This window comes from Sorex araneus, chromosome 5, assembly GCF_027595985.1.
Source record: "Sorex araneus isolate mSorAra2 chromosome 5, mSorAra2.pri, whole genome shotgun sequence".
In the NCBI taxonomy this organism is placed as follows: domain Eukaryota; kingdom Metazoa; phylum Chordata; class Mammalia; order Eulipotyphla; family Soricidae; genus Sorex; species Sorex araneus.
The window spans coordinates 37,329,497-37,357,436 of NC_073306.1; the positions used below are offsets into that span (position 1 = coordinate 37,329,497).

At 40.7% G+C, this 27,940-nt stretch overlaps 1 protein-coding gene across 21 annotated transcripts in view; it reads right to left on the reverse strand.

Annotated features, from left to right (window-relative positions):
* MACF1 (microtubule actin crosslinking factor 1) overlaps positions 1–27,940 on the reverse strand; it is a 411,553-nt gene that overhangs the window by 132,602 nt on the left and 251,011 nt on the right. For 16 of the 21 annotated variants that reach the window (XM_055137709.1, XM_055137708.1, XM_055137706.1 and 13 more), the window contains 11 exons: positions 22,377–27,806; positions 21,000–21,149; positions 17,672–17,887; positions 17,434–17,583; positions 16,294–16,527; positions 13,880–14,029; positions 11,546–11,779; positions 6,822–7,025; positions 2,076–2,594; positions 679–855; positions 312–435 (listed from right to left, as the gene is read on the reverse strand). In XM_055137709.1, coding sequence (XP_054993684.1) covers positions 312–435; positions 679–855; positions 2,076–2,594; positions 6,822–7,025; positions 11,546–11,779; positions 13,880–14,029; positions 16,294–16,527; positions 17,434–17,583; positions 17,672–17,887; positions 21,000–21,149; positions 22,377–27,806 — 7,588 coding nt within the window. The remainder of the gene's footprint in view (positions 1–311; positions 436–678; positions 856–2,075; positions 2,595–6,821; positions 7,026–11,545; positions 11,780–13,879; positions 14,030–16,293; positions 16,528–17,433; positions 17,584–17,671; positions 17,888–20,999; positions 21,150–22,376; positions 27,807–27,940) is intronic. The other 5 variants (XM_055137717.1, XM_055137714.1, XM_055137716.1 and 2 more) reach the window with 1 other exon arrangement.

A 27,940-nucleotide genomic window follows, 5' to 3' on the forward strand; every position in this document is an offset into this window, starting at 1 on the left:
ACTCAATTAACAGCGTTAAGTATGTGAAAAAGTTTAGGACTAAAATGAAAAATAAATTACTGTTTACTTGGGAAACAAAAAGAGTGTAACAATAAGGCAGAGTATCTAGGGTCAAGGGACTAAAACAGACTGCAAAGGTTCTTTCAAGAACCTTTTAAGAATAAAGTTCATTAAAGAGTACACTATGAATATTTACATCCTTACTCCCACGTTAGCATCACAGATTACTTGCCCAACACTATGTGATGTATTATGAAACAGAGGTACAAACAAGAAATTAGGGGAACAGTCTTGCTGTTGCTGTTTCATACCTGTAGTTTCTTGAACATGCTTGCGGTCTGGGGCTGGCTCCCCTTCAATTTCAATGAGATCACGAGCCACTTTTTGGAGCTTCTCTACAGGCACTTGGTGCTCAGCCATTTGTTCCTGCAACTGCTGCTTATCCATAAAAAAAAAAGAAAATATAAAACATCTGAGAAATCAAGGCTAGTTTTAAGGATCAAGAACTACCAAGCATGCATAGCACAGATATTAGAATAAAGTGTGAAGGAATCAGGTCTTGTCAAAGTCATCGCAACCACTGCTTTTAATTTATGCAAGTATTTACTCTTTCCTTTTCTGGACGGTGGGATGAGGTATTCTAATCCACGCAGTGAAACAGACTATGTTCTGGCTTACCTTTGTTGTTGCAAGCTGCTGCTGTAGTACTACAGGGTCAGATGAAACAGTATCTGAGAGGAGCTTTTCCACACTGGCCTTACAAGTCTGCATCCAGGCCTGTAGGCTGTCTACACTGCTCTGGAACTGTTGGTAATGGCCTAGCAACATGTTCAGGTGAGATCCCAATCGTGTGCACTGCACCAAAAAAGAGAAAATGGATTTTAGCAATGCCAGACTTAAGGCCAAAGCTTCACAGGTAAAGAGAAAACTGGTTTTGTGACAGAGAACTCAGTACTTATAATTACAGTTAGTTTATGATTCTGCAGAAACTACAGTTAAAGATCGTGTGAGGGCCTCCATGGGCCGATGGCAAACAATCACCTTCTACAAGTGGTGTCCTCATTATTTGAGCCACACTTATTTTCCTATCTTTATTATAGAACTGGAAGATTTAGTGAGCTGAGTGACCACTAAGAAAAGGTTATAAAAATTGTGGTTTTCGCGGCTGCTATTGCACGACCTCATATCTCTTCATTCTCAGCAATGGAAAACAAATTATCAAATGCTTCCTTTTCAGCAGGTCCGACTTTGGGGGGAGAAACTCCAAACAATAATAGTGAGTTTTTTTTTTGAAATATTGAATGTAATCAAAGTAAAGTGAAAGTAAAGTAAAATTTATCAGCTACAGAGGTGGGGTGGAGGGCTGGGGAAGCAGGGGGGTAGGGGGGAGGTATACTGTGATTCTTGGTGATGGAAGATGTGCACTGGTGAAGGGATGAGTGTTTGAGCATTGTGTAACTGAGACTTAAACCTGAAAGCTTTGTAACTTTCCACATGGTGATTCAATTAAAAAAAAAATTGTGGTTTTTATTTTGGGCGTGGGGGTGTTTTAGATATATTGGCAGAATGCTTAAGTCAGGGAATCAAGGGCATCTTTTTTTTTTTTTTTTTTTTGCTTTTTAGGTCACACCCAGCGATGCTCAGGGGACCATATGGGATGCTGGGAATCGAACCCGGATGGGCTGCGTGCAAGGCAAATACCCTACCCTCTGTGCTTTCACTCCAGCCCCGAGGGGGCATTTTTTTTTTTTGTATGGAGGAAGATAAGGATTTATCCTAGATGGTCTCTACAGAAATAAAGACTATGTGGTTGGGTTAAATTTTCCCTGTGCTTTCAGAACTTTCCAAAACTCTTGTCTGCTAGTCAGGATACAGGAGGTGACAATGGAGTGAGACATACCTTCATATGCTAAGATCTGACATTAATGGGTCTATAGGCCTACATATTCTGCATTGTTTTGCAGAGCTCATAAGGACCTTCTGCCTGTGGTCCAGATGCTTGTATAATGTGTCCTGAATTATCTGAACTTCAGAGACCACTGTTTTACCCGAGATTGTAGGAAGCTCTCTCTTACCTTTGAATGAAGAGTAGTGTATCTTTCTGTTGCATCCTTCAGCTTTTCCTTCACTAAGGTTCCAGCTGTCGATAGTTCTTTGTCTTCCTCAAAGTTGGTTTCTGTGTCCAAGACTTTCTGTCCTGATATAGTCACAAACCTCAAGTCACCTTTGTGAGAAATCACATCTTCTGAGAAACTGCCTTGGCGTTTCAGCAGGGAGGGAAGTTCTTCAGGGCTGCTGCCTCCTTTATGCATGTTCTCTAGCTCTTTCTCAGAACGCTCCAGCCAGGTCTCAAACTCTTTATGATCCTGCAGAAACTTCCGCAGCTCATCCCGTAGTGTCTGTGCCTGCTTCAGCTCTGCCTCTGACCTGGCCAGGGAAGTCGCATACTGCTCCTTTAGCTTCTCGAGCTTCTCCTGTAGTGTCTCTCGCTCTTCAGGTGTGAGATTGTGGCCATGCTGGTCTAGGAAGGCCTGAGCTGACTGCGTAGCCAGGATGAAATTTTGTTGCTTTGACAGCAATTCTTGGTGATGGGCCTGGCAAGTAATCCCCACAAACAAAAGACAATGAGTTGAAAATCCAGAAAAATCTGGTTTTGACTACAGCTTGAGGTACAGATCTCAAAAGGCCCCTTTCCATTTGCTCAAAAATCAATACTCTTTCTCATCCATTTTAAACATATACCACCTGCTAATGTGAGCTAATCTAACACAGATAGGATCTCAGTTAAAAAGTATTTTTTTGCGGGGGGAAAAGGATCATATTCAGCAGATCTCATGATTTGTAGCTCAGCACTCAAGGATCACTTCTAGCAGGTGTTGGGAATCAAACCTGCTTTGTGCAAGGTAAGTGCTCTACCCACTGTACTATCTCTCCAGCCTCAAAAATTTTATTTACTTATTATAAGCAGACTTGTGGTATAATATACAACACAAGCAAAATGTAATATACATATTAAAAATGAGAAAAGTATAAACCAAAAATATACATGTAAAGTCATATGGATATAAAGAGATAACAATGACTATAAGTCTAACTCTTCACAAACTCACCCTGGAATTATGAAAAAGACAGAATGGACAAGTAATTACCCACATTAATGGAACAAGAGATAAGCTAGGTAAGCCAAAAATATAATAATCAAAAAGTGCTAGTACTTATTTTCTGTGAAACATCACTTACATATAAGAAGACTATTACTACTAAGAAAGATCTTGGCTAATGAATTAATTAAATAATTGTATATTAGAGACAGTAAAGTGCCTTTCTGGCGAGTACTGGTTTAGATTATGCTTATTTTATTCTATGTGGACCTTTATGTTCTGCCTGAGTCTAATGATGACAAAAGAAGTTTACCTATACTATTGACTCAACTACACAGAAGGACTATAGCCTACTTAAAAAAAACATTTTTTTTTGCCTTTTGGGCCATACCTGGAGGTGCTCAGGGCCTCCTTGATCTGTGCGCAGGGATCACAGGATCATTCCCGACAGGGCTCAGTGGGCCGTGAGTGGTCATGGAGATTGAAACCAGTCGGCCATGTGTAAGGCAAGAGCCCTACCCACTGTACTACTGCTCTGGTTCTACTTTTCCTTTTTTCTCCTGTCCTTTCCTTTCCTTCCCTTCTCCTTTTCTCCCTTCTTCTCTCCACCCTTGTTTTTTGGACCATACTAGTTGTGCTCAGGGATTACTCTTGGCTCTGTGCTCAGGAATCACTCCCATATGCAGTGCTGGGGAATAAACCAGGGTCAGACACATGAAAAGCAAATGCCTTAGTTCTTATCCTATCTCTCCACAGAGTCTATCTTTTAAAAAAAAATATTGGCCAGGGCTGCAGAGAGGTTAAGGTGCTTGCTTCGCATATGGTTGTCTTTGGTTTGATCTCTGACACTGCATATGGTCCCAAGCACTGCTAAGAATCCCAAGGCATAGAGCCAGGAAAAGCCCTGATTATAGCTGGGTGTGGCTCCAAAATCTAAACAATAACAAAAGAGAATAATTTCCAATTTCAGCTTAAATCAAAAGCAATAGCCAAAAATCAAAGTTTTGCTTCCAATGTCATCTCAGAAAAGTTGGTGTCAAATACATACTCTTGGGCTTTTTGTTTGGGGACCACAACTGACTTTGTGTTTGGGGGTTGCTCCTGGTGGTCCAAAGGGGATCATTTAGTATCAGGGATGAAACCTAGGGCTCCCACGTGCAAAGCAAGTGATGAATTATCTTTCCTGTCCACAAACACCTACTGCTGAAACAGGCTGGAGGTGGCAGTCTTTTTTTTTTTTTTTTTTTTTGCTTTTTGGGTCACACCCAGCGATGCTCAGGGGTTACTCCTGGCTTTGCACTCAGGAATTACTCCTGGCGGTGCTTGGGGGACCATATGGGATGCCGGGGATCGAACCCGGGTCGGCCGCGTGCAAGGCAAACGCCCTACCCGCTGTGCTATCGCTCCGGCCCCTGGAGGTGGCAGTCTTAAAGCTTGTTTATAATCACCCAAAAATCCATCTACAAGAAGGCATCCATTCCAGGATGGAGATATTCTTTAGTCAAGTTGACCACTACCGCCTATAAGAAGTACTAGGTGGTTTTGTATTACAACACAACCACCTCTGTTTTGTAATGTTGTAAGACTGCCACACACTACAATGGAACTTAAAAGCACAGAAGTGTCACACCAGAGGCAGAAATCGTTTCAACACCACCTAAGGCAGTGAATCACATTAGCTGTCCAGCAGAATATGCAAGCTAACCCGAAGTTTCTATGGTTGTCACTATAAAAATAGAAGATCTACATGTTTTATAAGTTTCCTAAATATTTAACTGTCTTCCAATCATAAAATATAACGTGCCTAGAAGATAGTTTATCTTCAATTCCTGACATGTACCAAGTGCTTAATATTATCCAAATTAATGAATAGAGATAAATAACGAGTAAGAACGGTTTCTGCCTTCAAGCCTACCAATTCAGAAAAAAAAATCCACATAAAATGAAATGTTACATGGGGCGGGAGAGATAGCACAGTGGGCAGAGTGCTTGTATTGCATGTGGTCAACTCAGGTTCGATCCCTGGCATCCCATATGGTCATCTAAGCAACACCAGAAGTATTCCTGAGAGGACAGTCAGGAGTGACTCCTAAGCATTGCCAGATTAGCACTCCCAGAAAAAAAAAAAAGAAAAAAAAGAAAAAGAAAAGAAAATACTACCAGGTAGGAAAGGGTGTAACATGTGTAACATGTACAGTGAAGAAGGGTTTCCTAGTACAAATGAAATTTAAGCTGAGATTTGAAGAATGAACCTAGGGATGGATACTTCTCTCATTTCTACATGAAGAGGCAAGAGTAGAAGAAGGGGGCTGGAGAGACAGTACAGTGGGCAGGACCCTTGTGCCTTACATGTGCCAAATCAGGTTCAATCCCAAGTACCCCAGATGGTCCCCTGAGCCCTACCAGGCATGATCCCTGAGCACAGAGTCAGGAGTCTGCCCTAAACATCACTCAGTGAGACCCAAAAACAAATAATCCCCCCCCTAAAAAAAAAGATCATCACTGTTATCCCGTTGCTCATCGATTTGCTCGAGCGGGCATTGTGAGACTTGTTGTTACTGTTTTTGGCATATCAAATATGCCACGGGTAGCTCGCCAGGTTCTGCCCTATGGGCGAGATACTCTAGGTAGAATAGAAAAAGGAAGAAAAGAAAAGAAAAGAAAAGAAAAGAAAAGAAAAGAAAAGAAAAGAAAAGAAAAGAAAAGAGAAAAGAAAAGAAGAGAAAAGAAGAGAAAAGAAAAGGAAAGGAAAGGAAAGAAGAGAAAAGAAAAGGAAAGAAAAGAAAAGAAAAGAAGAGAAAAGAAAAGGAAAGGAAAGGAAAGGAAAGGAAAGAAGAGAAAAGAAAAGGAAAGAGAAGAAAAGAAAAGAAAAGAAGAGAAAAGAAAAGAAGAGCAGGAATAGGACCAGAGGAGAGTGGAAGCACAACAGTATATGAACTGGAAAAGATCACTACTACTAGACACAAATTTGAGGGAAGATGAGCACCAGGGAAAAAATAAATAGGAACAAACTCTATGTTTATATGAGGATGGAAAAGGAAAGTCTTAAACCATGTTAAAGAACTTGGACTTAGAACTGAATGAACACCTCAATGGGCTGAGCACATATTTTGCATGCAGGAGGCCTGGGTTCCATCCCCAGCATCAAATGGTTTTTTGTTCACCACAAAACAATGAACTCTGAGAACAGAGCCAGGGATAATTCCTGGCAGAACTCAGGGAGCCATATAAGCGTCTGGGGATCAAGCTGGGCTGGCTACATGTAAGGCAGGCATCCTGCCCACTTTTCTCTCTCTGCAACCCCACACACTGATTTATATACTACTATTTTATAGCTCAGGATAGGGCTGCAGACAAAATTATATGGAAATCCTTAGCACAAACTGGTGATGGATAAGTGGTAAATTAATTGGCCTAAGCAAGGCAAGTATATTTTGAAAGGCCAGAAGATACCTAGCATACTATCTGGGAGTACGCTGGTTCTTCAAATGTTGGTGAGAGGAAAGGGAGAAGGATTATCCAGACAAACTGGTGTCACAGAAATGAAGGGTGAAAGGATACAAGGGAGAACAGTTAATAGTGCCAAAGTTACTAAGACATTAAAAAAATACACTGTAGACAGACAAATGCCATTGAACTGAGGGGCAAAGGGGTTACTGTGACTTTCCCAGGACAGAATATATAGCCCAAACACAGTAAGGAACAAAATCATATTCTCACCTTCATCTTTTCGCACTGTTTATCCAGCTCCTCTGGGGCTCTGCTCACCCCCAGGTGACCATCAATGGTATCCAAGGCTCCTTTCTGTGGGCTGGATCCGGACAGCTGCTCTGTCTGTCCAACAGCTGGTCCCACTGAAGTCACCCAATCCAAGAGAGAATCAATCTTACTCCTGTTTTCTGCCAGCTCTTTTGCTGCTTTACTCTGAAAGCCACAGAGAGATTCTAGTGAGAAGGACTTAGACAGTCTCCCAAATTAGAGTAAAGGTGGGGAGGGGGCACTATTACACTAAAGGAAATAGAAACTCTAAGATCAAGCATAAATAGCCTTTGCATTCACAAGCACCTAAATCTGTTGAAAACCAATTATTTAGGTCCAGATAAACCTAAATTTATTTAGGCCTTGCATATTTCTGAATTAAAACTCCTAGTGTCATCTTATGCACTGAGCATGATTTGGGCAGCTTTGCTGTTTGCAAAGTCAATACTGTAAGTGATTTCTGGCTGTAGTGTGTGTAAGCACTACAAAGGGTGTGACACTCTACAAGCAACACAACTAAAGAGATGTGCAAATGCAATTATGAGCCCTGATGAGTATTGCATTATGAGCCCTGATGACCCTAACTTGTAAGCCTAACTGTGACCCCTGGTGGGCACATGTATAATCCTCGGGGCACACTTTAGCAACCGCAACCTGAGACATGAATCCTTGTGAATATCACAACTAAACTGTGTGAGTACAGCACCCAGGCACGTGTGCAGGTCTTTTCATCACAATAACAATATCAACAACAATCTTGCTCTTCAAGCCCAAGTTTATACTTGAACACGAATCCCACTGACTTGTCTATGATTCTTCACTTGCCTCTTTCCACTCTGGAGAAACCTGTGTTCTCTCTTCAACACATACTTACCTCTTTCTTTCCCCTCACATCTTTCTAAATAAGTTTCAATAAAAACAACCTTACTTCACCAAAAAGCAAAACAAACCAAGAAACTCAAAACAAAATTGTAACAAAATTAATAACAAAGGGAAGAAGGAAAGGAGAAAATTATTATTTTTTTTTTTGGGTTTTTTTTTTGGGTCACACCCGGCAATGCACAGGGGTTACTCCTGGCTCTTCACTCAGGAATTACCCCTGGCGGTGCTCAGGGGACCATATGGGATGCTGGGATTAGAACCCGGGTCAGCCGCGTGCAAGGCAAACGCCCTACCCGCTGTGCTATCGCTCCAGCCCCAGAAAATTATTTTTTAGGTGATTGGAATTTCTGTAATTCACAGTGACAAAATAAAATAAAATTTGAAAAAAGCAGGGCAGAGTTTGGAGCCCTATAGTGGATAGGGCTCTTGCTTTTCATGCAAGATTGACCCAGGTTCAATCCCTGGAACCACTTATGATTCTGAGCACTGCCAGGAATGATCCTTGAGCATAGAGCAAAGAATAAGACCTGCCTGAGCACAGCTGGGTGCGGTACAAAACACCTCCCCGCCAAAAAAAAATCCAAAAAGACAAAACAAAAGGTGTGGGGGAAGAAGCAAATCCCATGATTTAAAAGGGCATCACTGGGGCCAGAGCAGTAGTGTAGCAGGTAGGGTGAATTGCTGACCTCTGCATGTGGTTAGCCGAGGTTCAATCCCCAGCAACCCGGTATACTGCCAGGAGTAATTCCTGAGTGCAGGGCCCGGAATAACCCTTGAGCACCAGTGAGTGTGGCCCAAAAACCAAAAATAAAATAAAAGAGCTTCACTGAGATGAAAGCAGGCCTACCCAGGCCTCACAGAATCTCTTCTAGGTGTACATGATTGACACACTAGTTTTAAAAGGGGACGTGGCTTAGTGCTAAATAGAGCACTCACTTTATTGTTGGGTACTAGGTTCAAATGCTGGCCTCTCACATAGGGCTTTTAGCAACCTCCACCATAACCCACCAAACACACGGTGCTATTAGGAGCACTAAGTGAACTCTCTCTCTCTCTCTCTCTCTCTCTCTCTCTCTCTCACACACACACACACACACACACACACACACACACACACACAGAGTTAGGGGTCTAGACAATAGTTCAATGGCTTAAAGTGCATGACCTACAAGCCTGACCTAAAAAATTCAATCCCTAATGCTGCCATTATGCACTGAGTATATTCCTGGAAGCTCTGCTGTGATTCACCATATCAAGAGATCTCTGACTGTACCACAGCCAGGGGTGTGTGAGCACTATGACTGAAGGAGTGCAACCCTCAGCCAGCACAACTGGAAGATGTGGGAACATCGTGGTGAAGAAATGTAACCCCTAAAGAACACTACCAGAATGTCCACAAGCATCCAACTAGAAAGAAAAGTGATCTCTTGCTACCGAGTAACACATGCTACTCTTACCTTTTTCTCTGCCAGAGCTAAACTTACCTATCAAGTTTTATATTTTGATTAATTAAACATTTTGTTTTAAAATGTTTTCTTTTTTGGGGCTGGAGTGATAGCATAGCGGGTAGGGCGTTTGCCTTGCACTCGGCCGACCCGGGTTCAAATCCCAGCATCCCATATGGTCCCCTGAGCACCACCAGGGGTGATTCCTGAGCGCATGAGCCAGGAGTGACCCCTGTGCATTGCTGGGTGTGACCCAAAAAGCAAAAAAAAAAAAAAAAGTTTTCTTTTTACTTTTTTGGTAGGAAATAGGACTCCCAAGCAGCTCAAGGGGTGCCAGGGCCATGCCCAGGGATACTCAGCCAATCAGGATGATGCTTCAATGGTAGAGTTTTGTAATGCTGTGGGAAACCAGGACCAAAGCTAGAGTTGCTAAACTCAGGGGTTATACCCAGAGATGCTTGGGACAGGTAATGCCAGGAATAGAACCTGGCACATGCAAGGCAAGTAACACTCTGTATTATCTACCAGGTCGCTCAAGTTTTTTGCTGTGGTATTAGAGATCAAACTTAGGGGAGGGCTTCGCACATGCAAGGCAAGGGCTCTACTGCTGAGCTACATCCCCTATCCCTAAAGTATTTTCACTGTCACTGTCATCCCGTTGCTCATCAATTTGCTTGAGCGGGCACCAGTAATGTCTCCATCGTGAGACTTGTTGTTACTGGTTTTGGCATATCGGATACACCACGGGTAGCTTGCCGGGCTCTCCGAGAGGGGTGGAGGAATCGAATCTGGGTTGGCCTCATGCAAGGCAAACGCCCTGCCGCTGTGCTATCGCTCCAGCCCCAAGTGTTTTCACTACCTAAAAAGTTTTTGCCAGGTGACACATTCATCTTTCAGTATTCATTTTCAAGTAACTTATCTTTTTATGTCCTCTACCTCCTTCATTAGTCTCATAGACCACAGTCAGACAACGGATTCTAGGATCTGCCAGTGTTGACTGGAGATCTTTTTTTCTTTCTAATGTCCCCTAGAAGATCATTTGAGTCTTTCCCTTCTCATTAGTTTTCCCAAAGTCACAATTCCCAGTGTACTGTAACGGCACCTTAGATAGCTTGTAGCTTAGACAGCTCAGTAGCTCGTGGCCCACTAAGACTCCCTAGATTCTTCTCTCTAGTATGCTTGGATCATTTATTTATTTATTTATTTATTTATTTATTGGCCACACCCGGGTGTGCTCAGGAGTAACTCCTGGCAGGGCTTGGGAAACCATATGGTACCTGGGATCAAACCTAGGCCAGTCACATGCAAGGCAAATGCCTTATACATGGTACTTTATCTCTCTGGCCCTCAGATTTATATTTTATTTTTATTTATTTATTTATTTTTTGCTTTTTGGGTCACAACCCAGCGATGCTCAGGGGTTACTCCTGGCTTTACACTCAGGAATTACTCCTGGTGGTGCTTGGGGGACCATATGGGATGCCGGGGATCGAACCCGGGTCGGCCGCGTGCAAGGCAAATGCCCTACCCGCTGTGCTATCGCTCTGGCCCCTCAGATTTAAATTTTAAACATGCCGTTTGTATTTTCCTCCCTCAGTTATGACCCTTCTTCACAAAGGTGTTTATGCCATTTTTCAGATTACTGAGCATACAGAAAGCAAAATGTTTGTTTGCTTTTATAGTATCAACTTCCTAGCAACTATTCCTTACTTAAAATCGTTTAGGATCTTTCTTTTCATTTATTTTTTGGGTTTTGCGGATACTTGGCATAATCAGGGATTATTCCTGGCTCTGAGCACAGAAGTTATTCCTGACAGACTTGGGGAACCATATAGAACCCACGTGGGACACATGCAAGGCAAGTACCTGTAATACTTACTATCAACTCTAGCCTCTCCATAAGGATGTTTTTTGAATTTTATAAAATTTAATTAAGAACTGTGATTTACAAAGTTATTGATGGTTGAGTTTTAGGCATATAATATTTCAACACCAATCCCATAACCAGTGTCAACTTCCTTATACCAGTGCTCCCATTATTTCATTGTTATCCCCCCATACCTGTCACCTTGACAAGCACATTACAAAGTTCTGGTGGTTGCAGCTTAGATCTCAAATTTTCAGTGCTGTTGAGTCTGTGTTTTGAAAATATAGCTACGCCATTCTCTCATACCACCAGTATAACTTTAGGATGTTTCTTAAAAAACAAACACCGCATTATAGACGAGCTCCTGAAGCAGCCTGTCTTTGTGAGTTGCTCTCTGAGACAACTTCTGCTCTTTATCTTTTATTTGTGTAGGTGAACAAAATCTAACTCTCTCTTGTGAAATTCACCAACTGTTATAGTAGACTTGTTACCTTTTCAGTCTCCTGCTGTAGGGCTGAGGTCAATACTTCCTCCAACTCCTTCTGGGTCACCCGTGTCCGTTCCTGGAGAGCCTCATATTGTTCCTTAGCGTGATGAAGTTTTTCCTGAAGAGCTGCCAACTCATGGGGGCTCAGCTTAGTCTTATTCTCCTCTAGGAATCCTTCGATATCTTTGACAACACTGGCAAATGAGGTGGCATGGTTCTGAATGTCATCCTGTAAATCCTAAATACATGGAAACAAGGACAACAGCCTTCAACTTCCGTGCTTCTAAGACTCTAAGAGTACAGCGGTAGAAGGGTGAGGAGAGTATATCTGTAACATACTACAATGTATCTGGCCCTGACTATCATTTGCCTTATAACAGTTTAAACCTATCAGTACTATAAAAATGAGAATATAGGCCTGAACCATACTACAGTGGATAGGGTGTTTGCCTTGCATGTGACTAACTGGTGTTTGATCCCCAGTATTCCATATGGTCCCTCAAGCCCGCCAGGAGTAACCCCTTAGAGCTGGGTGTGCTCCCCACAAGGAAAAAAAAAGAATACCAAGCACGTAAACAAGTGAAGGAGAGATAGGGAGAATGAACTGGTAGACAGAAAGTAATGTAAGGACACTGATGAAGGCAAGAGCACTTTGATGGTGGTGAGCAACAATAATTCTTGTACATCAAAACCATAAATGTTAACACTATTGTAAATATATGACCTTAACTAGAATAATTTTTTTTAATTTATGCCTAAACTGGGATAAAAACAATTGTATGTGTGTGTGTGTGTTTGTGTGTGTTTGTGTGTGTGTGTGTGTGTGTGTGTTTGAACCACACCTGGCAATGCTCAGAGCTTACTCTTGCATCTGTGTTCAGGGATCACTCCTGAACACAGGTTGGGGGACCATGTGGGGCCCAAGGGGCAGGGGTCAGCCTCATGCAAGACAAGTGCCCCATTACTGTACTATCTTGCTAGGCCTTAAAACCAAAATTTTAAATATTTTACTTAAAAATATTTTGTTATGGAATTTTCTAATATTTAATTTTTATGTAACTATTTAGTGAAGAAAAAAAGATTAAAAAAAGGAGATTGCCCCACAGCTTGGAAGCTGGCCTCACATGCTGGAGGAAAAGGCAGCTCAAATGCAGAAGGGAACACCAAGTAAAGGGTGTTTGGAGGACCCGCTCAGGATGGGAGACGTATACTGAAAGCAGACTATAGACTGAACATGATGGCCACTCAATACCTCTATTGCAACCCACAACACCCAAAAGGAGAGAGAGAACAAAAGGGAATGCCTTGCCACAGAGGCAGGGTGGGGTGGGGGGGGATGAGATGGGGGTGGTGGGAGGGATACTGGGATAATTGGTGGTGGAGAATGGGCACTGGTGGAGGGATGGGCACTAGATCATTGTATGACTGAAACACAAGCATGAAAGTTTGTAAGTCTGTAATTGTATCTCACAGTGATTCACTAATAAAAAAAAAAGGAGATTGCCAGTAACAAAGGAGAACCACAAAGACTTGACTTTATAATGAGTTATCTTCGAAATCAATGTTTTCTAAAATTAGCAAGAGGATTCTAGCAGAACTGAGAGGTCTGGTTGGTCATTTACTTTTTCTTGGTTGTCACTCCTTATCCTTCATAGCCTTTAGACTGAACATGAAATGGGTGACACCTATTCTCCAGTCTCATTGTTCATTAATTTTTTTTGTTGTATGCACTCCAATTTACCTGATTTCCTCTCAACACCCAACTATATTGTGCACAATCCATTCCTAATTCAAGGCAGATGCAAAGGCCTCTGCTTGATCTTTTCTCTTCCTCCTCCCACCCTTTTGTGTGTTAGTTAACCCAGTAAAATTTTCATTTCATAGGATAAGTGATAATTCTTTGAAAAAAAAATTTTTGAACAATTTTTGAGCCAAACCCAAAGGTACTCAGGGGTTACTCTTCTCCCTGCCTGGGGTCCTGTATGGGATGCCAAGGATGAAAGCTGGGTTGGCCGTGTGCAAGGTAACCAATGGCTCTGGCCCCTAAGTGATCATTCTTCAAGGTCATCTCTTCTGACATCCTAGACTAGATTAAGTCTCTCGATATATGTTCTCATGTCATTTTACCTTTATAGAAATAACAGTTAGTAATTACATGTTCATGTGTAATGTTTGTCCTTGCCATTAGACTCTAAGCACCATGAAAGTAGGGAATTCTATTTACCAGTGTGTTGCGAGAACTAAGAATTATGCCTGGTTTTATAAATATAAAAAGAAGGCAAGTCTTTATAAATATTTGTTGAATAAAAGGGGAAAAAATGAATCAACTCATACTAACCTTCAAGTCACTTTGGTTCTGTTGTAAAGCAGAAAGATCCTGCTGGGTGGCTCTCCCTTGGTGGGCTACCAAAACTCTTTCTGCCTGCCCTAACCAGGTACAAAGATCTTCCAGTTTCTGGTGGCAGGTATTTTGTTGTTTCTGCAGGGTCTGATTAAAATGCAAAGGGGCCAAAGATAATTAATAAATTCATTTTATAAATGCAACATACTTTCCTAAAATGTAAACCAGGAAGGTTATATTAACAAGGATGGGGGAAGTTAGGATACTAGAAAAGGAAAAAGCACGTAAATCATATTCACAAAGCTCCCCTCATTTGAATAGTCTACTGCTCTGAGTCTATAATCTGGGTTATAATTAGGGATAATATCAGGAGAGAATTCTCTCAGGTTTGGGTCTGCAAATTCCTGAGAAATGGATTGCAGAGGTAGTAATAATAAAATTGTGGCTCAATTTCTCTATCCAAATGAGAGAATATGTATTAAGTCAAAATATGGAAAACAATAAGGACTGGACTAGAAGGAAGAAGTAAAAGAAACTGGGTAATTCATGAGCTAGCCCAGCTTCTTCATAATGAAGCTGACTTTGTAAGTCAAATGTTGCTCAAATATAGACACCCATTAAATGGAGCAATTATATTCCAGCCAAGGCAATTCCGAGAAGGAAAATGCCCTAGAATAGCAAACTGGCTCTGTCCTTCAGGTGTCTGAACTGATATTAGACCTAAAACAGCAGGCCCCTAGGGAGGGAGAGAATATGATTTTGTGCTTGATCCTTTTACCAGGTCTCATCTCAGCTGAAAGACAATGAAGCACCTGACTGAGCGAGCAATTGAGCATGATGTGTTCTCCTAACCATTCTTCTAAAACCATTCCCACCAGTCTACCTTCTGATGGTGTTTTAGTCACCTGCACTTACAAACAGGTGCCCAATTGGCCCTCTCTCCCCCTCTTAAGACAAATAGAAGGGCTCTGGAAGAGAACTCCTAAGAGCTCTTCAGCTGTAAAACAGGATCTTCATGGGTTAGGATGGGTGCAGACTGAATCTGAAAAAAGCAAAGCAAACAAGTTAACACACAGACATACACATGCATTCAGGGTAAATATAAAGAGAAGCAGAGCATTTATGACAATAACAAGATTAATAAACATTGTGGAATTAATTAATGCAAAGAAAGAATATTCACATGTAGTTCCATAACCTGATGCAGATCAGGGGTCTACCCTAAACCAGAGCTGTGTCTTAAAATGACTCAGACCAATGCTATCAGAGATTATACCCAAAGTATAAAAATTTCTACATGAGGGGCTGGAGTGATTGCACAGTGGGTAGGGCATTTGCCTTGCACGTGGCTGACTCAGGTTCGAGTCTCAGCATCCCATATGGTCCCCTGAGCACCGCCAGAGGTAATTTCTGGGTGCAGAGCCAGGAGTGACTCCTGTGCATCGATGGTGTGACCCAAGAAGAAAAAAAATTTTCTACTTGAGAATACTGCAAATTTGCAGATTTGGAAAGTAACATAAAGTGTTTTATCAGTATTTAGTTTCAATGCAGTGAAATAATTAAACAGTAATGGGGGCATATGAAAGTTACTAAATTAAGTTCCTTTAAGCATAACTCGAAATCTCTCTATTTTGAATAATATTTAATGAAGGATACCTGGAGATATATTTACTACAATAACAATTCAAATATCTTATTGAACCTCAACTTATTTAAGTGACAAAAAGCATCACACTTGGGATTCCAAGGTTAGGATGCTACCATTCATTAGTTATACCGAGTTTTGCAAGAAGAGGTAGTAGGATGATTAGTTTTTGAAAATAAGTTACTCAAGTTTCTAAACACTTTTCCACAATTAAACAAACAGTAAATATTACAGTGTGAAGAGAGGTACTAGAAAGTAATAGTAATTTCAAATAAAAAAACTAATTGGTTTTGATAAAAATTTCCTCGTTATTTCCTTGAGGTTGGCAAAATATGTTCTTGTTAACACCTGAAGTGCCCCAGAACAAAACTGATTTTAGAACCATTCCTCTCAAGAGCTTAGGGAAACCAAATGTTCCTCCTAGCCCTAAAAACAGGAGAAAGTAGGACAAAAAGGGAGAAGAATATGACTTGCATTTAGAGCCTGAGAAAAAGAGACAGTAAGAGTAGAGTCTTATTTGCACATGCATATATATACATATAAACACACAGATTCTCTCACAGGCACACATAAAACCAAAACAAGGCAAGAAAAACAGCCCAAACAGCTACAGCTACTCCCTGGACTAGAACCAAACCGGTCTGAATGGCATGAAATTACAAATTTGGTAAATGCAGGCTCCTAAAATCATGGTGGATGGAGACTGGCCAGAAAGCCCAAAGACATAAGTCCCAAAAGACAAGTCCAGCTGCTGGTTCAGTCTGACCTTGACCCGGGCTGCCTGTTCCATCTGCTGGAGACGGCCCTGCAAGGCATGCATCTGAGCTGCAGTCAGCTCCAGAAGGTCCTGGACGGTCCTCTGTACTTCATTCAGAAGCCTCAGCATCTGTCGGTTTTGCTGAGGGGATAAGTCTTGGGCATGCTCCGAGATAAAGAACTGAATATCAAAAGCAAGATCATTCAGTTGAGATTTCCTTTCAGCTATAGGATGCTTCAGATCCTAAGGCAAGAAGGAAAATAAAATAAATAAATAAAATGTCAAATTCTCTATCTTAAAAGATATTATTTCTAATAAAAGGCCAACATAACCAAAGAGAGAATAAATTCCTGTTCTAAAATGGAAAATCAAAGGCTAGAGAGATAATATAGTGTGTAAGACACTTGCCTTGCACACTGGTGACCTGAGATCGATCCCCAGTACTCCATATGGTCCCTAGTGCCTGCCAGGAGTAATCCCTGACCACAGAACCAGGAGTACACACTGAGCAGAGCCGGGCGTGCCCCCCACCCCAATAAAATAAAATAAAATGGAAATAAGACTACTTATGACAGATAGAGAATAAAGTTAATACATATTAAAGGACCAAAAAAAAAAAAAAAAGCTTGAGAGGCTAAAGCGAGAGTATAGCATTAGAGTCTTGTCTTCCACATGGCTGACCTGGGTTCAATTTCTAGCATCCCATATCAGCTCTGCCAAGAGTGATGCCAGAGCAAAGATTCAGGATTAACCATTAACATTGCAGGAATGGCCAAAAACCAAAAAACCAAACCAAACCAAACCAACAAAAAACCCAATTGAAAATGCTTGTAAAGGCCAGAGATGTGGCTCAGTGGTAGAGTACTTTTCTTATATGTGTGAAGTCCTGGGTTTAATTCCTGATACCATGGCAGAGCCTGGCAAGCTACCTGTAGGGTACTCGATATGCCAAAAACAGTAACAACAATGGTCCTCATTCCCTTGATCCTAAAAGAGCAACTAATATGCCATCAGGCTACACTAGCACGAGACAAGGATGAATGGAAACGTTACTGGCGCCCGCTCGAGCAAATCGATGAACAACGGGATAACAGTGATACAGTGATACCACAAAACAAAAACCAAGCTTGTGACTGTATGTATATTTACCTCAATCTGCTGGAGACAGAGACTCAAGTTCTCAGCATTGGTTTCACTGTTATAGTCCTTGTTCTTCAGAGTAATGTAGGTATTGCTAAGCCAGGCTCTTAGAACTTCAAGTCTGCCTTCTAGCTGCTCGTATTGATTTAAGATATCAGTCTAGAAATAAATGACAAATTAGATTATAAGAACTGCCCAGGTTGCTTAGACTTTGTAAAAACTCATGTGAATAAAAACTAGAAGTTACCTTCTTGACTTCCACCATGTTCTGGAGATGAAGGAGTCTAGAGCTCCAGGTATCACTCACAGAGCTGAGGGACTTCTGAAGATTCTTGGCATCCTTCTCTAGAGCCTTTAGCAGTTGTGCAGGAACTTCTTGGGGTTGGCTGCCAATAATCTGATTCACACAATTCAATTCCTGATTCACCAAAGTGGACAGATCTTTTAGCTCCTTGTCTATTACCTGAGGAAATAAAGTGAAGTTATTTCCAAAAATCAAAAATCATGGGTTTTTATCATCAGCTCTCTAGGAAGCATCTATGAATAATTTTTCTTTCTTTATAGGCTGGCAGACCCAAAATGTTTTCTGTACATAAATGCATTCTTTGTTTTGGGTTTTGTGTTCCTACATTGTTCTACAGTGTTCAGGGCTTATTCCTGACTCTACTAACATATCACTCCTTGGCGGGGTTTAGGTAGCCATATTGAGTGCTGGGGTTTGAACCCAGGTTGGCTGCCTGTAAGACAAGTGACCTACCTGTTGTGCTATCTCTCCAATCCCTCATTTTTAAAATTTGGGTACCACATTCCCTCTCTCTTTTTTTTCTTCGGGTTTTTGAGCCACACCCAGCAAAAGCCAGAGGGCGTATTCTTCACTCTGTGCTTAGGGATCACATGTGGTGATGGGGATTGAACTGGGTTGGCCATATGCAAGGAAAGTGCTTTACTCACTGCACTATCTCTACAGCCCATAATTATTACGTTTTGTTTTTGTCTTTGGGTTACACTCAATGACACTCAAGGCTAACTCCTGGCTCTATGCTCAGGGATCACTTCTGGTGGGGTTTGGGGAACCAAAGTGATGCTGTGGATTCCGGACTGAAGTTAGGCCAGCTGTGTATGAGGCAAACCCTTTACCAGCTATTCTACCTCTCTAGTCCCCAAATATTAATTTTAGAGGAAGGAAGAAGATTCTACTTTTCCAGATTTACAGAAGAAATGCTTGAAAGAGTGAAAAATTTTCATTGAAGTCACTCAGGTGGTAAGCAATAGAGTCAGGACCTGGGTTCAAGCTTTCTGACTCAGTGTGATAAACTACCCATTACAAATTCTTGTCTCTCCTATTATATCATGATACCTTCTGTAATGTTATATAAAGTAAAGTCAATCAAAAGGATGACTTCTGCATTCCAGATCCCAAATGGGCAAAACAAAAGAACATAAAAAATATCCCAAACCATCATTCCACTCAGCTAGTCTAACCGCCTTACTTTCTACTTATTTCTCTCCGGCCAAGAGACTGTATTTACTGTATTTACTATTTACTGTATTTACTATTACTAGCTGATTATGCCTCTTTGCCTGCCCCTTTCCTTTGTCACAGAATGTGACATTAGCTTTTGGCAATTTTTCAAAGATCTCAAGGAGCAGTTTTTAATCTACTTTTTGTCCTTTAAGATAGTACTTTTGATATAAGCAAACCTTAAATGAAAAAATATCCCATGCTTGTGGATTGAACAAATCAGAATTAAAATGGCTTTACTACCTATGCTACTATACAAGTTCAATGCAATCTCTATCCAAATTCAGACAACATTCTTCCAGAATCTAGAAGATTCAATAACAGAAAATAGAAAAGAAAAGGAAATAGAAAAGACCATGAATAACCAAGGCCATACTGAAACAATAAAAAATAGGCATTTCATTACCTAATTTGTAACTATTATAAAGCAACAGTGATCAAAATTGCATGATTCTGGAATAAAGTAAGGTCCTCTGATCAATGGTCAGAATCGAATACCCAATGACAAACCCCCATATGTAGGAACAGTTAATTTTCTATAAGGGAGGTGAGAACATGAAATGAACTGAAGATAGCATGTTCAGCATGTTCAACAAATAATGCTGGGAAAACTGGATAACAACATGTGAGAAATTAAAGTTTGATCCATACCTTCCACCTTATAAAAATGTGAATGCAAAGTGGATCAAAGACCTTGGCATCCAACCAGACACTATAAAGTACATTGAGGAAAACACAGGCACAGTGCTTCGAGATTTTCATCTCAAAGGCATCTTACTGATACCACTGACAAAAGCAACAAAATAAAAAATAAACAAATGGGACTACATAAAACTAAGGAGCTGCTGCATGGCAAAAGAAACAGGATAAAATTAAAAGCTTACTGAATGGGATAATATTTGCATTCAACACATCAGATAAAGGTTTGATATCCAGGATATATAAAGTACTCACAAAGATCAACAAAAAAATTCAAAAACCTTATCAAAAAATGGGAAGAGGAAATGAATAGACACTTCTCAGAGGAAGACAGGCAGGTGGCCAGTAAGCACATGGAAAAATGCTCAGCATCACTACCATCAGATAAATCCAAATCAAGACATCAATGAGATACCATGTCACACAAGTGAGAATGGCACATAACAAAAATAATAGCAACCATCTGTGTTGTCGGGGATGTGGTGAAAAAGAATTCTCATCCACTGCTGATGGGGATGTTATCTGGTAAAATCCCTATGGGAAATAGTATGGAGAGTCCTCAGTAATGTTAGAATTGAACTGCCATATTACCCTACAATTCCACTTTGTTGTGTTTTTTTGTTTGCTTATATCTCTTTCTTAATTTAAATTTATCATGGTAAACTCTCAGTATCTGTATTGCAAACCATATTGCCCCAAAGCAGAGAGAGTATGGGGAATGCTGTCTGCCATGGAGACAGTGTGAGGGTGGGAAAGAGGGGGGTATTCTAGGGATATTGGTGGTGGGGAATGTGCACTGGTGGAGGAATGGGTGTTTGATCATTGTGTGATTGTAACCCAAACATGAAAGCTTGTAACTATCTCATGGTGATTCAATAAAAAAAAAAAAAGAAAGTTATCATGGTATAGATCACCCCATCTTTGTTAAGCTGATCCCTTCATGATTTTGGACACTATTTAATATGAGACAGACTTCCTGATCATATTCTCCTCTGATTCATTCTTTGTATATAAGAATCCTTTTGATTTTTGTGTACTGATTTTGTAGCCAGCCACTTTACTGTATTGATTTATTATTTCAAGAAGCTTTTCGTGGAGTCTTTAAGGTCTTCTATGTATATCATCATGTCATTTGCAAACAGTGATAATTTGCCTTTTTCTTTTCCAATATTAATCCCTTTGATTTGTTTTTCTTGCCTGATTGTTGTACCCAGAACTTCTAATACTATGTTGAATAAAACTGGGGAAGAGTGGAAAAAAAAAAATAAGATAGTGCTTTTGATCATATTTTTCTTCCTGAACAGTGTCTACTTCCTTCAAGCTGACTGCCTGGCAGTAGTCTCTGGAAATATACCTTGGCATGACACAGGAGCTCCTGTAACTCTGGGAGGTTCCGTTCCAGAGGTTGAATCTGCTTGGTTCTCATTTCAATGTCTCTTAAGAGAGACAAATAGGATACCAGCTTCTCATCATGCTCTAGACAGAGTTGCCGGTTAAATACATTCTGTGGAGTCAAAAAGAAAATTCATTCAGGTCTGACATTCTTCCTTCAGTTTGCTTTTGAAAGTAGGCAAGAAAAGAAGCATAATTTACTGTATATAGTATGAAATAAAACATATTATTTTGTCAACTGTCTCATAAGGAAAAAGGCAACTTTATTAATTTCCTCAAGGAGCAGAAGTTTATAATTACCAACCTACAAGTATAATTAAGCAAAATTTCCCATAGCAATTCTGATTTCAGATCGCCGCATCATAGTATTTCAAATTAGCTCATGTTAATTTTTAATTTTAAACATTTTTTCCCTCCTGAGGGGGTCCTACCCAGCTGTGCTCATGGAGTAATCCTGGCTCTGTGCTCAGGGATCACTCCTAATAGGTGATGAGGTACCATATGTGGTGCCAGGGATCAAACATGGGTAGGCCACCTGTGAGGCAAATAACATCTCTCCAGTCTCAGGTTTTTGTTTTTAACTTAAAATTCTTGTAAATTCAGAAAAGCATTTTGCGCTTATGCCTAATTTCCAAAATGCATTATAAAAGGATTTGCTTTGGGACCACACCCAGCAGTGCTCAGGTCACTCTTGGTGGGGCTCCAGGGATTATATGGACTTATGGTTGTGTGCAAGGCAGGTGCCTTACCCACTGTACTGTTGCTCTGGCCCCATGAATTTGTATCTTAGAGAAACGTCTGATGTCCTAAAATCTGTGTTTGCATACCTTACACATACGCAAACTCATCATCTTATCAAGAATTCTGACATCAAACCAGTTATATTTAAAATATATGTTCAAGGGACCGGAACAATAGTACAATGGGTAGGGTGTTTGCCTTGCATGTGTCAGACCTGGGTTTAATCCTGGCACCCTATATGGTTCCCAGAGCCCTGGAGGAGTGATCCCTGAATGCAGAGCCAGAAGTAAACACTGAGCACTGCCCAATGTGGCTCAAAAAACAAAAATAAAATTTAAAAACTGAAATATATATTCAAGGTCAGAGAGATAACTCAAGGGGCTGGAATGCGTGCTTTGGGCACATGAAGTTCAGGTTCAAATTCATGGCAATTCTCACCACTGCTGAGAGCAATATACAAGCGTGGCCAAAGGGTAGTCCAGGAGTATGAATATGGCCCTATAACAAGAAAATCACATACATACATGTGTACCATACACACACACACACACACACACACACACACACACACACACACACATCCATTAGGGAGACTTACTTTAGTTCCTCTCAAAGGCTCCAGATTTACACCGTCATTTTCTGTATCCTCTAATGTAGTCACAATGGGTGGTGGTTCACTTCTAGGGCTTTCTCCGAGCTGTTCCTGTGGTGTCTCAATGGTTTTTGTTGCAGTGTTTGATATTAAGGTTACTGTCTTGTCTCCACTGGTTTCTGGAATACTGGGACAAATGGTGGCATCTTGTTGCATTGCACTCTGTTTTTGAGAAATATCATTGAGCGGTTTCTCTGGAAGAAGGGACACCGAGATTCTGGGATCTCCCTGAGTCTCCCTGCCTTCAAACAACCCTATTCCTGCAATTGCAACTTTGGGGTCTGTGGTTTCTTGAGATTTCTCTCCACTTAATTCCTGAGTTTTTGCTACTTTGGATTTGAGAATTCCATGGTCACTTTTACTATCCTGAAGGTCATCCTTCCTTTCTGAGTACTCTGGGCAACTGACTTCTTTTGACTCTGGTCTAGAAAGTATAATTTCTTCCTGTAATTTAATAGCTCCTGTTGAGTCAAAAGGTACTTCTTGGTATGCTTTTTCTTCATTTTCATTAGGTGAAAACATCAGATCTAGCTCTTTGGTTTCTTTGGTCTTAAAAGTAACACAGGAATCCTCATAACTGATCTCCTGTCTCATGGTTCCTTGGAAAGACTGGGCTTTGCCAACTGACTCCTGGCAGTACAACCCTTCAGGTCTGGGGGTCACAAAAGAGAACTGTTCACTCTGAGTCACATCAGCAATTTCCTGAGAAAAATTTTCTTCCGGTTTTGCATACACAGGGAGGCCTAAATATTGTTTTTCTCTTTCACTGATCTGATTAGAGTTGGAGAATGTTAGAGTATCTTGGTTTTTTACAGAGCTCTCACTGAGTATCACTTGAGAACAAGAATCTTCAGCTTTCCAAATAATAGAAAATTCCCGCTCTCTATCAGTTTCTTTCCCCTTTTCACTTGTGGTTATTTCAACAGGTTGACTTTTTAGATTGGACTCATGGTCATCTCTATCAGCTCTTTCCTGATTCAATTTCTCTTCTGAAAGAACTGCTGGTTTGCCTGTTGCGACATTTTCTTCTACAATCATTCTCCTCCTCTTTCTTTTACTTTTCTCCTTGGTAGCCCTAGGTTTCTCCATGACCTGCTCATTTAGCAATTTGCCTGGTGTTTTGTAATCTGGTTCATGCACTTCTGAAATAATATCTACTTGTTTTCCCCCTATTTCTTTAGAATTTAGACTTGGCATGCATTGGTCCATATGAGAAATGATTTCTATTTGTGGCATTATTTGCCCCTGCTCTTCATTTGTACTTTCCCCCATGTCATTCTTAGCCATCTCCTCACTTTTAAACTCACAAACTTCTGAGTGAGAGTGTGTCACTACTGAAATGTGGGCCAATGACGATTTACCTTTAAAATCACTAGGACATCTGATATTGACAGAGTCTTTCACATCTGGAGGAGCTCTCTGCTTATCTCCATCCCTGCTTTCAAATTCCTTTAAGGAAATTTCCCTTCTCTTTTTCACCTGCTTCTCCTCTGAAATTCTTGCTTTGACCTTTTCTTGTGCAGACTGACTTTCACTTTGAAATAAGTTCTCCCTTTCATCTTTTTCACAACTCATTTCATCAGTCTGATTACAAGCAATCGATGTTTCCTTTCTTAGAAAATCCTTTAATTCACATACTTCAATTCCATCTTGCTTTCTAATATCATCTCCATGATCACTGAATTCTGAAGAATCTATTTGGATCATAGTTGCCAGTTCAGGACTGATATGTTGTTTTTCAATAGCTTCCTTTAGTGTCATTCTCTGGTCATTAAATATGTCAACAATTCCTCCATTTAACATTTGATGAGATGCAATAATTCGGATCATATTTTCATCTACTAAGTTATGTTTTAAAGCTGATGACAATGTCAATTGCTGTCCTGTGGCAGTATTTATGATCCCACCAGTGTTTGCCTGAGCTTCCAGAATCTTCAGAGTAGACTCAAAGTCTATTTTTCCAAGCTGAGTTGCTTGAGCCAATGTAAGTACTTTATCACTCATTCTATCCTTAATGTCTGAGAAAGGAATTACTTCTAGATACCTCTGTCCAGATTCAATATCTATCTTACATTTCTTTACTAATTCTGAATAGGGAATGATTCTGCAAGTCTCAGGATCTACAATCCCATGCATTATTCCTGAAGACAACGCAGCTTCAGCGGGCAGCAAGCCTTCCTTTTTAGCTTCTGCCCATGTCAATTTCTGGCCAGAAATAAGTTCCATAAAGTTTCCAGTTAAGGCCTGAGTTTCTTGGATTTCTTTCTTCAATTCTGGGGTAACAAGGTCTAATTTTATGGCTTCAGAGAGTGAAATGGCTTCTTTGGTCTCAGGATGAAAAAACTGTTGGAGGTTTATGTTCTCAACTTTTCTGAGTTGCTTGGCTAAATCTTCATCAATGATGCCATGTTCAAAGGCATTATCAACAGAAAGTCTCATCCCGGATACCTGGTGAATGATACCACCATCTACCACCTGCTTGGTCAACAACTGAATGGCCTCCTCTCTCTCTAAAAGACCCCTGTCCATGGACTGCACGACTGTTAAAGGGGTTTTATTATCAGGGTCCACAATTCCAGTTGTCTCCATCTGTAAATTAATTAACTTCTCCCTAACTATTTTGTCAGCTTCTCTGCCTTTGAAAGCTTTCTCCAGATTTATTAGTGCTGTCAGATCAGCACTGTCCACCAGGCCAAGATTTGAGGCCAAAGTTACGGAAACTTTTTTACCTCGTTTCAGGTCAACAATCCCACCAGTTACCACCTGCCCCTCTAAAATTTGAGTGGCTGTTTGCATGTCAAGAAGTCCAACTGCAACTGCTTCCTTCACAGAGCAAAGGGTGTGGTTACGGGGATCTAAGATACCACTTATTGTTTTGTCTGCCATGAGGACGTTATGTAGTAATTTTTCATCCATCAGACCCTCATCAATGACCTCTTCAGTCGTCAAAAACTCACAGGTCTGAGAGTCAAAGAAACCCCGAAACATGTTCATCTTTGACATAAGCTTCACAGCAGTATGACTGGGCACAATCCCTCGGGCTATTGCTTCATTTAGTAAGAGTTTTTCACCTGTTTGTTCATGAAAAATGCCACCATCTAGTAACTGTTCAAATAACATGTTTAAAGTAACTTCTTCAAGCAATTCAGAAGGATGAACATATGACAAGGAAATTTCACTACCACCATCTTCCTTATCTGTCTTTTCTAACAACATCATACTACCATCTACAATATTAAGTCTGTCTTGACTTTGTTTACAATCATCCCTACTTGAAAATATTTTATTTATGGCTTCCTTTTGGTCCTGAGAATAAACATTAACATCATTTTTAGTTTCAAGTTCTGATTCTAAATCTACAGTTTTCTCTACCTGTGATTGTGACATTTTGCTTTGGAGTTTTATAAGTGGTCTTCCAATTTTATCTGGAATGCATTCAATCTCAATTGTGTTTGCCTGTTCTTTCTGACAAATCAAGGAAGTATTTTTAAGAGTCTGGTGTTCTTCTCTTGGTGTTTCAACAGAAAAGGAATTGTCATCCACCATGAAGGTCACCTCTTGGGATTTTTCCAGAGGAATTGTGAGGAGAAATTCTCCACTAACATCTTCTCTGGCACACACTTCTTTTTGATCTTCCTTTCTGGTACCTAGTAACTGCCTTCTTAATTCTGATTTGACTTTATTTTTGCTCTTCGAAGTCTGGATATTTGAAGTTCTTGCTCTTTGTTCTCCTACAATCAGGTCCTTTTCTGGGTTCTCCACTGAAGAACCTTCAGTTTCCATAGTGATCTTGTTGCCTTTTACTTTGGTGGAGTTTGCCTGATCAGTATATTCTTTGTTCTGAGAAGAAAACTGGATCTCACTTGGCTTTTCCAGCAGCCCATCACAGAAAGTTTCAGTGGCTTTCACATCTACAGATTCTTCTAATTCCTCAGGAGTTTCTTCTCCTCGACACTCAATTCCAAACACTTCCGGGGGACTTGCTAGATGTTCACCACTTGCAGTTAGGGTATCTATCAGCTCACTGTCTAGCAGGAGTAGCCTCTGTCCATTGTGCACATTAATATAGCTGTGAGTCATTAATTGAAACAACAGCTTTTCTCTGTGGCTTGCTATGTCCTCAGTTTGGCCCTTGTTGTAGAGGAGATCTGCCACTGAACAATTATTGTTCAATTTGCTTTGTTCCGAAGAGTCTGCTAATTGCATGTGTGGCATCACATCAGGTATGCAAACTGATTTTAACTTATTGACAAGATCTTTGTCCAAGGTACCATTTTCTATTGCTTCTTTCCAGGAACAAATTTCTGTGGCTTCAGGTAGAAATAGAGCTTTAATGTGTTGTCGGCCACTAAGGATTTTATGAGCTAGTTCAGTAGATACAATTCCTTGTTCCAGGGCATCTGTAATTGGAAGGATCTCTCCAGATTCAGGCCATAGAAACCCCATGAATGACCAAAGGGATTCCAGAATCATAAGAGCAATCTTAGCTGCCACTAGATCTTTGCTCACTGCTTCATCTATTGTCAACCGATGGCCAGTGACAGTGTCTATGATGCCACCTGTCTGTAGCTGCCTTATGAGAAGAGCACAGGCCATATCTTGGTCAATCAAATTATGTTTTACAGCTTCTTCTACTGTAAGTCTATGTCCTGTTCTTGGATCTACTATGCCACCAGCAAAGAGCTGAGCTTCCAGCAGCCGGACAGTAACCTGCCTATCTATTAGCCCTTCCTGGACTGCACGGAAAATACTAACCTTCCGTCCCGATTTCAAGCTCACCATTCCTCCTGCCAATTGCTTGACTGGCAGCAGTTTTGACCCTGATTCCTGGTGGACAATACATCTTTGCATCAGTTCCAGCAAACTGATTTTCTCAGCTGTGTTGGGATCTATCAAATTCTTAGATGATCTCAGGTGACACTGTAGGACCGTGTGAAGCCACGTAGGAATGAGGCCTTGCTGAAAAGCCTCATCTAAGTTAATACAGTTATCATTAAAGGGGAGACTGAAACCTCCAGTTGCCAGGTGAGCTTCTAAGATTTTCAGTCCAACTCTTTGACTGATTATTTTCTTTTCCATTGCTTCCACCACAGAAAGAGGGCCTTTACTCTCAGTAAGTCTATTTATTAAGGACAGGGCATCCTGTAGTTCTTGAAGCTGCTGATATATCTGGGGATTAATGAGGTTTCTGGATAAACCCTCTTCCAGAGAGAGCTTTTCACTGGTTTCGGGGACAATGAGACCAGACATGATAACCTGGGATTCTAGGAGCACAAGTCCAGTGTCTTGGTCAATAAGGCCCTTTTGCATGGCCTTGAAGATGGGAAATATCTCCACTGTGCCTAGGTCAATCACCCCAGCAACTGCTCTGCAACCCTGAAAGAAAAAATGAAAAAGAAAATGAAATCAGAAAAGCCCAATTACTGAAAGGAGCTATTCAAAGAACGACCATATATCAAATTCTGATGACAAGAATGACCTAGCCTGAGATAAGCTCCCATATGCAGGAA